This window comes from Amia ocellicauda, chromosome 9 (genome assembly GCF_036373705.1).
Source record: "Amia ocellicauda isolate fAmiCal2 chromosome 9, fAmiCal2.hap1, whole genome shotgun sequence".
In the NCBI taxonomy this organism is placed as follows: Eukaryota; Metazoa; Chordata; class Actinopteri; order Amiiformes; family Amiidae; genus Amia; species Amia ocellicauda.
In genome coordinates, this window is record NC_089858.1 from 11,583,662 (window position 1) to 11,598,630 (window position 14,969).

Below are 14,969 nucleotides of genomic sequence, written 5' to 3' on the forward strand. Positions count from 1 at the left end.
ATACAGTACAATAGTGTATTTATTACAGAACAGAGTGTTACACACTACACAGTGTGTATTAGGGCGAAGTCGAAATAGGCTTCTCTAGGGCAACAGACTAAGCAGTAAATAATGTAAATATGTATCACAGGATGAATGACATTTGTATCCTCTACGGCAGCGTTTTGTCCCCAACAACACTTTCTCAAAATCTGACACTTTTTTGTACTGCAAGGCGTCTTTTGCTCCCATATGACATTTTTTGGTTCGTTGTGACACTGTTTGGTCACATGCAACGTTTGTTGGTCATGTATGACATATAGGTTCCAGCAGCCTATGACACTTTTTGTGTGTCCTGTACCAGACTTTGCGTGTAATTTCCTTATTGAGCTTGTATTAAAGGTGTTGTGATGTAAAAACATTTAAATTTGTCATGTATGCTATTTCTACTGTATGATCAGATATTACTACTACTACTACTACTACTACTACTACTATTAATGGGTGAATAATGAGATTACTACTATCTAGTATTTATCCAAATGTTTTTTATTTAAGATGTCATAATAAGAAACTGCTATGTTAAAATTGAATTGCTGCCCTGTCATAGATTTCCAGACATTCTGTCCCACTGAAGAAAACTAAATAGATATAGTGGAATTAGGGGGATATTTCTTGCAAAATAACACATCATATATCTTCTGATGCAGACATTCTTTTGATTGTTTTGATTTTCTGTAATGCATTACTGTTGAACAAAACAAAACTTATGCCTTGGACCACAGTGTAGATTCAGTTCAATAGACCACCTACAAAGAATACATTTAATTAACAGAACCCAACCTAACCAACTGTTTTGGTTATTTTCTTGAGTGGGGATGCAGTTGTAAAATATCTGCACTGGCTTTTACCTACAATGTGTGTGTTTGGCCATTTGTTACAGTTTCCCATCATGAATAAGTACAATAAGCATTGTTTAAATAAATGTGGGGAAATAAAAGAGTCAGACATGAGAGGAAAGACCACACACACACACACAGACACACATATACATATATATATATATATATATATATATATATATATATATATGTATATATATATGTATATATATGTATATATATATATATGTATATATATATATATATATGTATATATATATGTATATATATATATATGTATATATATATGTATATATATATAAATCCACTGCTGGATGAATGCCTCCCCAAGATGTTTCCACTTGTTTCAGCCAACAGCGTGCCTCTCTCCCTGTCTTTATACAATGGAATACTATTTACTCACAGATAAGTGCGAAGGTTAATCACAAAAATGGTCTGATAAAGTACAAGCATAAACATAATGTAAGATGTTACACCAACAAATACAGAGTTTTATAAATATACTGTCAGTGCATGAGTGCAAATTAAACTTAAGTGTCAAAATTGCCATTTAACCATTTCAAACAATATTTAAAAATGTTAAATATATAGACCACATTTTGTAGAGATTTTAAAACCTTTAATGCAAAGCAAAGAAGAAGTAGAAGTAGAAGAAGAGGAATACAAAGAAGAAGAAGAAGAAGAAGAAGAAGAAGAAGAAGAAGAAGAAGAAGAAGAAGAAGAAGAAGAAGAAGAAGAAGACTTTGCATGAAAATGAATTATGTTGAGATCTGGCTGAAAATGATTGTGAGCAGGCAAGCAATCTAATGCAATGAAGAATCATGCACTGCATCAGAAGAGAGGAGCTCTCTCTGTACCTATGAGCCCTCCTTGACAGGTATGCAGTGTGACTTGACAGCTCAGTATTTCAATGATAAATGCAGTAGTCCTGGGACTCCCATTCACTGAACTCAAGAGTGTGTTGAGCTGATACTTCAAGGTCAAGTGAATAAGAAAGAGTGAAACCACACAGCTTGCTAAATCACTCGCTTTCTGATCTGTTCCATTACAATTGCAACAGTTGTAGTGGCTAGCAAAATGCTTGTTTTGCTGTAGAGCAGGGATGCTCAGTCTGTAAGCCTCTTGCAATACCTTCTTTCACTGTTGGACGTTGCTATAACCAGCTGCTGAAATATGGAACTCATCATGACTTCTCAATTAAACTGGTAAGGAGCTGGTTGTGACCAAGCCTTACAATACATTGTGTTGTCTTTGCTCCATGTTACGTTTCTCAGATTGCCACAGCAATATTTAGTTAACTCATATACAGCAGGCAAATGGACATTTAAGGAGGGAACAGTCATACAGTTATTTTGAATGTTTTCATTTCTTGGAGGTCATCATATCATAATAATATTGTTTCATGTCCAAGTGGATTTGGTTACCAAAAGATGCCAATAGAGCTTCAGAGATAATAGATGTAAGGCCTCTTTTAAATGAAGACCACATTGGAACTATTTGCTTTTCTTGCAAAAGGTTAGCACTTGTTTGTGTAGGTTCTTGTCCTGTGAGGCATATGAAACATGAAGAGAAAAAAAAAGAAATGGTTGGGAAAAAAATACAAATTACAACTATATCCAAGCATTTGCACTGCAATAGTTAATGCACTATTGAGCATGTCATTACTGATGTCTAATGTTTAGTACATTAAGTTAATTCTGAGTGCCAGGTGTCTTTTGGAAACTTTGCTTGACTTAATTTGACGAACTTCTACACTTTTTCAGTAGATATTTGCATGTTTTGAGCTTTACAGCACTGGCTACTCATGGTGTCTCAATGATTAGTTAACCCTAAGGATTATGAGCATCCAAAAATAAACAATTGTATGCAAGGATTAGAAACTAATGAGGGTAAATAATTGGGGGAGAAAAACAAAATCCAGATTAGTTACCTTGGGTACCACTGTATCCTGGCCAGTAAGTGACACCCACTCGCACCCATCAGAAGAGCACATGGATTTACCCCTTACTACCAAGAAAGAGAGTGACTTGTCAAAATTAAGTTGTTTCAAGGTAAGGTACTGATTTAAGTATGTCAAGCTGGGTAACTGACTTGGGGCTTGATTAGAAAAATGTTTGCACAACAGCAAACAGAAAGGCAAAGACGTTCTATCAGTAAATCTCTTTAAAAGTCCCTTTCGTCACTAGGGATCCGGGCTCAAATAAAGCTCCCAGCTGGGAATTTTAATCATGGTTGTACAAAGTCTTATAAAAATTCCATACAGCAAAATGTGTAGTGAATGCATCCATACAGTAAGGATTCTATGCTCTATGTCATAATACCACATACAATGAATCAGTTATCAGTTATTTTTCAGCATGTATAGTTTATCTGTGTCTTCCCTGTCATGTGATATTTCTTCACTGATACATATTTGTTAAAAATTTTCGTCATATTTAGCTTTTTATGTTCCACAGAAAATCACATACATGTAAGTCACTGATAAAAGTAGTATCCTTTTTTTGTTGTTGTTGTTTTTTTAATTCCTCTGGCAATCTCAGTTGCCAACCTCATTAAAAGTATGAGGCGGTGAATGCAATATTAAGTGGCTTTCCATTCCCCTGTGCTGCTCACCCCCATACCTCTGCTATGCAATTTTAAATTATTGTACTCGACTTGCTTTGAAACATATTTCTAAATTAGTAACACCGTCAATCAATTAAAAAACAAACAACACACAATTGTCCCAAGCGGGGGGGAGGTGTATAAAATATAAATCTGCTTTGATGGTCCAATAAAACTAGCACTCTGTATTGTCTCTGTCCGTGAAATGTGACAAATACAGAGAAAGGCAAATGTATTATTCTTGCTCAGGCCACAGTAACACTGTAAACACACAAAATGACTAATATATGGTCCAAACATCGGGCCACAGCATTTAATCAATGACTTAAACAGTTGAATCAATATAAATTCCTAATATTTTAAGCATCCCGTCCTCTATAAATCTTGTTATGAGGTTGATTGTAAAGCGTTTTAGAGACCAATTAATCCGACAAGCATTGTTTATAAAGACTCATGTAAATCAAAAGCCACTTTGGTTGAACAAGAAGCTTTTTGACCTCTGGAAAGAAAATGTTACAGCAAGACAGGTTTGAATGTAGTGCAGAATCTCTACAACACCGCTTGGAATTTGATCAGGGCTATTAATTAGGCTATACTCTTTTCATAGCAATACTTTTAGATATACAGTTCCTGCAGATCTTTTTTCTGTGACCACACTAAAACAGAATTATGAAATGATGATAACTGATTAATATTATTATTAGTATTAGTATTAATCATTGTCATCATCCAATCTGATGTTGTAGTGTACATTATTTATTTATTTTGCAATATCAGGTACCTTGGCAATAATAACCTTGTCTTCTGTGTAAAAAGCAGGAAAACAAGTTTATTTTCCACCAGAGTCTTATATTAAATCAAATCATTAATGTATCTTATATAATGAATTAATATACAGTCAATCATTCAAGATGTATTTTTAGTACAAAATAAAAAACATTTTTCTGTTTTACATTTCTTCATCCTGTGGATTTGTCCTCCTAGTGTGATTTCCCTCTCTTTTTCTCTCCCAACAACAAGATTGTCCCAAAGGAAGTTTTATTCCATGCATATCTGATTATTTGCTATTTAATTATCAAATGTTAATTCCCCTTGTAACAATGTGTCAGGGTAGGCAGCCTACAGGGCTTTGGAATCAATTCATGCACCATGGTATGTGAATTGGTGCCAAAATTTACTAATTCTCAGTGTACCATCATGTGTTCAGGCATTTGCACAACTATGTCTGATTGACTTTCAAAATGTATTCAAATTAACAGCTTTATTTCCTCTTCTCTCTAATTTTAGATAATTATTCCAACCATCATTAAAAGGCTGTTGCTGTAGTTGCTGCTTATATAAGACCTGTGGAAGTTGTTCGAAATAAAACATTACAAGGCAATGACTGTAGGCCTCAGGTTCATATCTTCAGAGTATGCATATAGGTGCATTGATACTTTTATTCCAATTAACTAAAATGATTAATTTATTAAGATATTATCTGTTGTTGACCTGTTCCTGGTATTGTGGTGGCAGCAAGTCAATGCAATTGCCATTCACAAGATCTCTTTACCATCCATAAGAGTCCTTCCACTTTGATCAATAAGTATATTGTTTTATGCCACAAGTATGGTTTACAGGTAAGACCAGTGCTTGCCTTAAGGACAATATTGATACATTAAATACTGGACTGTGCATGGGCTTGATGAAAAATGTTTTTATTGTGCAATAGGGTGGATTAGACGTTGTGATGAAAGGTGCTCGCTAATGATGTTCTGTATTTGTAGCCGTCGCCAATGAACACACACACAAAAACATGTAGACAAGGGTGTCTTCTAAATTTTTAAATATCAATCTGGTTTCTGTCAACAGCCAGCTAGCTCTCGCAGGTATTGGTTTAAAAATGACTAATGTAGTTGCATGTTCACAACTTTAACGAGGCGCCCACCCATGAATGTTATTTATTGACGCCTCTGGCTACAAGGCACTTCTCAACTTCCGAGTTCAAGTTCAAACCACGGCTTGCAATCCATACTGCTCGCCTGGTGCAGCCTAACGCGTGTGTGATTTTTTATTTCATTTTTTGTCAATGCACTTGTCCATTTCTTGTTGTAATTATTGTTGATTGTGGAACGCAGATTTAAACTGTAAAGTGACTGCGTTATCATGAATGTACAGCCACGGGTATCATAACAAGCTTCACAATTGTAATAGTAATAATAATAATATATCCCCAAAAGTCCCAAGCAATATCATTGATTTTTATGTATTTTACTTCAAGTGTTACTGCTCCTGATGTTGTTTCAATTAATTAACAGATTTTTAATAGTAATAAGAAATGTACAAAACAGACCTTTGAAATAAATGCAGTGATAGGGCATAAGCCTCATTGTGTGCATGTATGTATATGTATGTGTGTGTATATATATATATATATATATAAACTGTGTAAGTTTGTATCCGTGTGTTGTTTTTCACGAAACTATGATCTTAACTTGGTCATAAACAATTGATACACTTAAAAATACGTACAAAGTATCTGTTACTATCCATGTATCGATTACTCCATATATCGTCTGTTTTCAGAAATAAAAATAGGACAAGACTAACAAAGCTACCGTCTAGTTACACAGAAAACTGGAGACACTTTGTTAAACTGTATTTATTTCAATTCGTGTGAATAACCCAGTGAGACATCTCAAAGTACGTGATTCACTTTTTATTAAGAAAACACTCGTGTCTATTTTATTTCAAGTGAAAATGAATCCATGAGATATTTCGCTTTTTCACACAGGTGAACATCAAAATGAATATACCAGTGCGTTCGTGCAATGAAAAGCACCAACAGACCAAAGACCAAAAAAACTAAAGAAACAGAAAAACACTTCTGTATACAAATAATACCTTATAATCGGGAAAAAGTAAGTGAAAAACGTGTTACGAGTGCTGTGAATCACAATTATACACAGATTTCACGTACTTTTCTCTCTCTCTCGGCTGGATGATGGTATCTTCTTGAAAAGGCACATAAGGAAAATAAACCGGGTCCTGTTAAAAATAATCATGCACGTAAAAAAAAAAAACAGACACACACAAATAAAAATGCAATCTCGGGTTTACGACGGTACAAACAAATCCCGAAGAACCCCAGTGAAGGACAGGTGCGGCATCTGCGCGCTTCCTCCACCGAGCGCACGGCTCCACGCGCGGGAGGCTCGGGACGCTCAGAGCCGCATCCCGCGCCTCGCTCGTCTGCTGCCATAGCAACCCCGGCCGGGGACGGAGCCGCGCGTTCGCTCGGTGTCACCCGTGGCAACGACCAATCAGAAGTTCCCGCGCGGCCGCACAAGCGTGCTGGAGGCCGCGGGCTCGGTGGGCGGGAACACGTCCTGACACGGCCCCGCTGATTGGCCGGCGCGCCCGCCACTCGGCTGCACGGCGGCGGCGGATTGGAGGAGATGAACCGCACTTTGCGATCTTGTAACATGGCCCCCTCGCCTGGCCCACCTCCTGAGCAGGACTAGGTAGAGACGGCGGTAGCATGTCTTGAAAAGCGAGGAGCCCGAGCCATTCATTATCACTTTCTGTATCAAACAATATAAAACTCGGGGTTTTGAAGTGGGTGGACTTTTTTTTTTTGTTTTGTTTGTTTTATTGCAAATGGGCCTGCCCGGTGGTGGTGTAGTAGCAGCTGTGTAAATGTGATGGCATTTTACAGCACGTTGAAGTGAAGCTAGAAGGGGGAGAAAAAAAGTGGGACACTCGTGCTTTACTGTATGTGCTCTGTATTATTATTGCTCTGGTCATTAGTGCTACTCCAGTATTTTGTTTCTGCTGGAAGTAGTGGCCAGCCCAGAGCCCTCCTCTGCTGGGCGGGGCGTGCATTTTGATTGCGATTTAGTCTTTTTTCTGCGCTGCCTCTGACACGTCTGCACTGAGTGAGTGGCATTGGCACATTGTCAATCGCTCACTGGCGCTGCCATCAAACAACATCAAGCACCCAGTCAGAGAGCCGGGCTCATCAATTTCAGCAGGCAGATCTTTTTTTGCGCATTGCTTTACACCGTGCAATTAATTTATTAATTTATTTTGTGCAATTCTGTTTTTTTTTTTTTTTTTTTGTTATCTGAAAGAAGCTCCAAAACTTTTTATTATTCTCATCATCATCACCACCATCATCATTATTATTATTATTAGGGCAGCTGCCGGTTGTAGCCATTTCATCCAATTAATCCATCTGCACTCCTCTTGTTTGCTTTTTAAATGCGTCTTCTATAGTTAGCCATATACTATAGGTAGATTTTCTTTATTTTTGGTTTTTGTATTATTTGGTTCTTTGACATTTTATTTTCCACTTTAGCTTCTGGAGGTTCTGTGTCCTGCTGGTTTCATGGGGATTTGGACAAGTTTGCAGGAAGATTTGCACGGGGAGAAAGAATTGCAAGAAGATTACAAACACATGAGAGAAATCGGCGAGGAGCTATAGCGATCATATCCGAGACGTCAAAATCACACAGGAAAAAAAAAAGAAAAAAAAGAAAAGACAAATTGGCAAGAAGATCTGAACAGGATCAAAGAGACAGGTTGTCATCCCGACTACCGAAGTACCAATAATTAAAGTCGGGCTATTGGTACCACACTACTACAACAACTACTAACATAAATATTGATCCTGCATTATATACTTCGGATCGAGGAAGAAGAAGAAGAAGAAGGAAAAAAAAACAATTGCAAGAAACAAACAAAAAAAGTGATTTCTGGACAGGCGAATCTTGTTCCTTTTATTGGAATTGATTTGCTCTCTTTTTCGGCGTGGCGTTTTGCTTGCCTCATTTTATCCCGCACGTTTTTTCTGTCTTTCTCTTGCGCGCACAATTGTTTTTGGATGTGATTTTCTTTCTTTTTTTCCAAGCCCTTTTCGCTTTGCGTGGCTCCGAAAGAAGCGCATTGATTGTGCTGCGGCAGAGCATGGACGAGCAGTCCCGGATAATGCAGACCCTCGGCGGTGTCAGCCTGGCTGGCCACTCGGTGCAAGGGGGGATGGCTCTGCCTCCCCCGCACGGACACGAAGGGACGGACGGGGACGGAAGAAAGCAAGACATCGGGGACATCCTGCATCAAATCATGACCATAACTGACCAAAGTCTGGACGAGGCGCAAGCAAAGTTGGTTCCTTTTATAAAATACATACAAATTGTTGCACGTATTAACACTAACACTGTTGTTTTTGTTGTTGTTGTCATCATCATTATTATTATTAATAATAATAATAATATGTAGGCTACTTCTAACACTAAAGGTATTGTTACTAATAATCTATAATACTGTTTATATATATTTGCTATATGTATTTGTGTTCATGATTTAATTTCTGAACAAGATTAGAACATGTATCAGTGCTTAGGGTATTTATTTACATGTTTAATGCATATTAGATGTTTAATTGTGCGATAGCTCTTAAAACCAATACTGTGTTCATCTGTGTATTTCTTGGGGTACAATTACACCAACGTTTGAAACCCAGTGTTTGTGAATTGACTCTAGGAATATGTTACACAGAAAGATAAAAAAAATATATATTGGAGTAATGTGCTGACAAGGGTAGAGTGAAATATTTGAATTATATGTGTGTGTGTGTGTATATATATATATATATATATATATATATATATATATATATATATATATATAAGCATGCACACATTCAACACACACACATGCAGACAATGCAAAGTACAGTAAAAAAGCAGATCACATTCAATTGCTAAATAAGTGTCTATTTATACACAATACTCCTGGTTAAGGCATAGCTTACCCTGGGCATAACATACCATATTCAAATACATATTTAGGCTTAATATCCCTCCCCCCAAGAAAGAGTTGCTGCTGAAAGAGAACTTGTTCCAGACCAAGTTCACCTGTTCAGATGTATTTAGTGCAAACTGTTATTCAGCACGTTTCCATATGTAGTTACTGCTTATGAGCAAACATAAGTAGAGAACATACACAATACTATCCTGTACACTTTTATGCATGTGATCAATTATTTGACCTGCTACTAGCACAGCAGCGTTTCATGTCCATGTTGACCATGTACATATTCTGGATCATAACTTGCAAAAGCAATGACGACCAGCTTTTTATTATGCCTCATATCATTATACACACATGCACAAAGTCTACATTAAACCACTGCTATACCAAGTTGTATGGAGGCAGTCTGGTGTGGGAAAAAGGGAAGTATTGTATTAAAAGTTATTTTGATAGTGTTGTATATCATTTTTTTTTCTTGCCGTATACTGTAACAGGAAACATGGACTGAACTGCCACAGAATGAAACCTGCCCTCTTCAGTGTCCTCTGTGAGATTAAAGAAAAAACAGGTAAGACTTTTATTCTTGTATGGTTTGCAAACCAATACAATAAAGAGGGGAAAACACAGAAAAGGCAACATTCCCATGGCTCGTTGGGAAACGCTTGCACACCGCCATCTTTGCTCTCTCTGTCCCCCCCACCCCCCTTTCTTATATTAGCCAACGTAATACATTTAAAGTAAATTTTACAATTCATAAGCACGCTGTGCAATGAAAATGTGGGTGAAGACGATCGTATATCATGCACAGAGCAAACCCTCTCCTCCCCCGGGCTTTCGGCTGTTTTGGGGGATAGCGGGCTGCAGATAGCTTCTTTGTACGTCGGATGCCTTGGAGGAGAAACAGAAGACGACCGGCAGCTGTTCTTTTTAGCATTTTCCCTCTCCTTATCTTATCGTTTATTTGAAAACTTACACGCATCCTGTAAATAAAACACAAGCCATGCAGATAGCGATGATGTTAATAATGCATCCGTGCAGCCAGCTATCGCAACTTGCAATGCAAATCGCAGTCTTCATTATAACGCAGAGCGTGGGATTTATCTAAGATGCAATAACATTATTTAAGTGTTTATTATTTATTATTATTTTATTAAATTGCAAAGTATTATTTTATTATTCCAGTGCTGCCAGCCCATGATTTATGTATTTATATATATATATATATATATATATATATACACACACACACACACCATCACAACCAATATATACATTCGTTTTTACTTCAAAAATGATTAAATAAGCTATCAGCAAACAAGTCATCCCAGGTTGCATTGCACGTCAATACAAATAAATCCTGTATTAAAGATAGCTGATGAACTCGATGGAGAAGGAAAGAGTAAGAGGGCGTTGGGTGGCGAAAGTTACGATGCGTCCTGACGCATCAAAGTGAAATTAATGTTAAACCAGCGGGTAGATGCGCGGATGAAGCCAAATGCTACTTTGACATTTAACTTGTGTCATCCATGCAGAACTCGGGAAAATACTAAGGCTGACATGATACAAAAATACAATCTGTTGAATTAGAAATGGTGAGCAATATATATATATATCCGGAGAAAAACAAATGCGATTTATCCAGTAGTGTTGTGTGGTGTGTTCCTATTCCAGTATTGGGCTTTTTTCTGGGGGGGAATAATCAGATTGTCTTCCATTTGTTTTTTGTTTGCTCCATGTATCCTAAACGCGGAAAGCTACAGTGTTACATTGAAGAGGTATGCAAAGCAAACGACAGTTAAGGCAATACAATAAGTAGTTGATATCGGTTACTTCATGTTGCTGTCTTTGCTATTTAATCTCGCGGTTGTGTAGAAATGGATTTTGTAATATGGAGTATGATCATAAAATGATATACCTGTATCTGGACTGTGTTTTTACTGCTACAATGTATATAGACTCACAAGACATATATATATATATTTGAAAACAATTACACTTTATTTAAAAAATATTATGTTTTTTTTTTGTAGGCTATTGTTGCTTTCCATCTACCTCAAACTGTTTTCCGAAGTGGCACTTTGTGTGTGTGTTAGTATGAAGACACAAAATAAATGAATACATCGGGGCATTTGAAATCCTTACGCATATGTGTCTTATGATTATACTTACAGTTTTTACTATTATTTTTATTATTATTATTTTGAGTTTTTCGTGGATCGCCAGCCATGCGTTGTAAAAGAAACAGGCAAGTGTCCGGGATAAATGTGATGACACGAAGCATTAACATGTGTCACTGTATCACAATAGATGATGTTGTTTGATGGAAGTCCCCAGCCTTGAATCAAACAAGTCTCCTCCAGCAATGCCATGTGTGCAATGCTGCAGAAGCACGGCTGAAATTGTGTAGCAAAACTTTACTGATGCTGCAATGCTACTGGAGCAAGGTTGCAAATATGTAGCAAAACTTTGGTGAAAACGCTGCCGTTTGCTTCTGCGTCCCAGCTTCACCAAATGCTACAAATGGAAGTAAATTTTGCCTGCTGAAGTTTTGTAGTAAATATACTGGATACAATGACAACTTTGCACGAAGTGGACGTTTTAGAGATTTGGAGAAAGGAAAGAAAAGGCAATAGGGTTGGATTGTCATTCACCATTATTTAATGAACCGGTTTCTCGGGAAGGAACGCATTCCTCAGATCTTAAGGTGAGCTAAACTAATAGATTAAACAAGCAAATTACAAAGCAAGGTGTAGAGGATGCTTAGATTTAGTATTATTGATACTGTGTTGTCTGAACTGTAGTTTGTGTTTGCGATAACAGATTTAATCTAGTAGAATAAAGAGTTAAATTATTAGAATAATAACATTTAATCAATAAAGATGAGAATTTATTGGAAGTACTTCACTTATGTTTCTGTCGTACAATAGTAGGTGATCTGACTCCTTGCAGACTTTTTTGTTTTTAAAATTAGATGATATGAACAATAAACGAAGCTCCTCGTAGGAATGCATTTAATACTGCGTTCATTTTGCTGTGTTATTGTTTTTGGGGTATAGTACTTTTATTCATATACAAAGACAACAGCCCTGATCAAAAATAGGCTAATAATAAATTAGTGGGACAGATGTTATTTTATGTATTTTCATTTTAATTTAGTTTTTGCAATTTAACCAGCAAACTGTAGTCTGGTCAAACTGGCAGCTGTAGAATTATACAGTTTGGGAAATGTAAAATATTTTGTAATTGTAGCAACAATGTATAATTTAGAAATGGTGTCAAAAAAACATGATTGAGATTTAAACAAAGTATTTATTTACTAACTAATGAAGAAGATAGTACTTGCAATTTGCATTGTAAAATTACTGCAGTGTGAAGCATATTATTAGAGAGAACTGTGTGTAGCTATCATTTAAAAAATATGTTAGTTATAATGTATTTTTTATACACTCCTGCTTTAGACATTATGTTAGAAAATATAAAAGGAGCAATTCTTTGTTGCCTTTTTTAAATCCTTCTTCCATATGATACAACTATAGACAACATGTTTTGATGTTCAAAGATAAAAACTAAAAATTAGTTTGTGCTGTCTTCATTGACGCTTAAGCGCTAGGTTTTATTACCATGATCTACAATTTAGTTTTTTGGAGGATGAGAGTAGAGATTGTAAAAGCACTTTCCAAAATGCTGAACAAAAATAGAGATATGTGCAAATATTATTGTATTACAAAATGCACATATCCAATATATTGCATTGACGTGTACAGTTGAAGGGTGGTGGTGGGTGGTAGTGGTGGTGGTTTGGCGGGGCAGGGGGGGAGACAGAAATGACAGCTGTCAAATAAACATCAACAACCACAAAAACAACATAAAAAAAAAGATATATAGCCATCACAGACCACAACCCCTAAATGACATTCATTTACTACTGCTTCCTAATAGTGTACATGATGGTTTGCCAGATTTGTGGCCTTTGTGAGGCTTATAAGCAGAAGTGACTTGGGGAAGATCATAAAACTTAATGAACTTCTCGGCTGCAGGAGGTGTCCACAGGGGAAGGGGAGGGCCTGCATGACTGCCTGGTCTGTTTGAGGTATTCTTTATGTCTACCGGGGAGAGAGGGAGAGAGAGTGCGAGGAAAGAGGAAAATGATCACTAAATGTTTTAGCCCTGGGGTGACAGCCTGAAGAAATTACTTGGAAACACGGCAGAGTAACTGTGAGACTAGAGTGGGGCAAAAAGCATGAGAAAGAGCCCAGGACATGTGAATCGGTGCCGTGTAGTTTGGTAGTTGTTGGATGTAGTCGTAGTACTATAGATGTAAGGATGCTCAAGCTACTCTGAACACTGAAAGTTAAAAATATATTTTTACAGGGATACTTTTGCCTTTGCTTGGCTTTTATATGTTTGTAGGTGCTAGTGTGTCTGCAGCTGCGTGTTTGGTAATGCTGGTCTTGGATTTTATAAATGGTGACAGATTTATCAAGGACAATACACCACATTTCAATTTGTAACATTTTGCTAAATAAAAAAAATCTGTCTTATTATGCTGACAGCTAACTTGCCAGTACTTGTAGAAATAAACGGTTCTGGTTGGTTTTCTTGCTGTTTTATTTAATGCTTATTTACTGGGTTTCATTTTCAGTATTTTAGTGCAGATTTGTGTGCATTATTAAGTTTAACCCAGACAGTTGCCTTACTGCACTATTGATTACATCAAGTCTTGTCATTACTTCTTTACAAGCGATAAAATATGACAAGAGTCGGCACAATTCAGAAATTGCTTTGCACAAATATTGCGGGATATCAACAGACTGACCTTGTTAAATTGTTAATGAGTGTTAAAATCAACTGTTTATGTACAGAAAACAACCACTTTTTGATGCTGTAAGAGAACATATTTTTAAGCATAATTACATGACAATATTTCTCATGCTTTTACAATTTTCATCAAACATTTATCATTATCCTGCATATATTTACAATATAAAGTAGGATAATTTTGATATTAAAATTCACAATCTGTGGGCACTTCTTCAAAAAAATGAAGAACCCCAGTTCGCCTCAGAACACAGAAAGAAACATATTGGCTTTTTAAAACATTGATGTGCAGTTATAGCTGTTAACTGCAGACTAAAAACATCTCACCAACTGTGGAGATCGTAGGCAGTGCTGATACAGCAACGGCACTTAAATCTTAATCCTGATTCTGTGCTTCATCACGAACATCCACCTGCAGTGTTTACATCTGCACGTGCTCATAGTATGTTCCGTACAACATATTTATATATTGTATATTATATTAAAATACAAATTAAATATGCATAAAGAATAGAATCCCTAAGTATGCTAATTATTTAAATGAGCTTGTTTACCAGTTGAGTTGCTGTAATCTTCTCTAATCCCTTTGATACAACGTGTTTGAAAGGTTTGCCTTCACACGAGCGCTAAAACATTAACAAGGTATTTTTTGTTAGTTTATTTGCTTCCCCCCCCACCAATTCAACCATCATTAATCTCTGGATTTTTTTGGCACCTTTTCTTTTTTCTTTAAACCATTAGCGTTAAGACTTGTTAAGCACTCTTTAGTTTGGAGTTTGGCCTTTTCTAATTTGTGTGTGTATTTTGTTTAGGAGCCTTACCAGTAAAAACAGTGTTTGCCCTCTGTATTTATTGTGGAAATTCTCACTCTGA

General features: G+C 36.6%; 1 protein-coding gene across 4 annotated transcripts in view; it reads left to right on the top strand.

The window, feature by feature from the left end:
* Positions 1-6,981: 6,981 nt before the first annotated feature.
* Positions 6,982-14,969, top strand: part of LOC136758612 (pre-B-cell leukemia transcription factor 3) — a 96,131-nt gene continuing 88,143 nt past the window's right edge. For all 4 annotated transcript variants that reach the window (XM_066713145.1, XM_066713148.1, XM_066713146.1 and 1 more), the window contains exons 1-2: positions 6,982-8,629; positions 9,773-9,846. In XM_066713145.1, the coding sequence (XP_066569242.1) occupies positions 8,433-8,629; positions 9,773-9,846 (271 nt within the window). In that variant the 5' untranslated portion in view covers positions 6,982-8,432. The remainder of the gene's footprint in view (positions 8,630-9,772; positions 9,847-14,969) is intronic.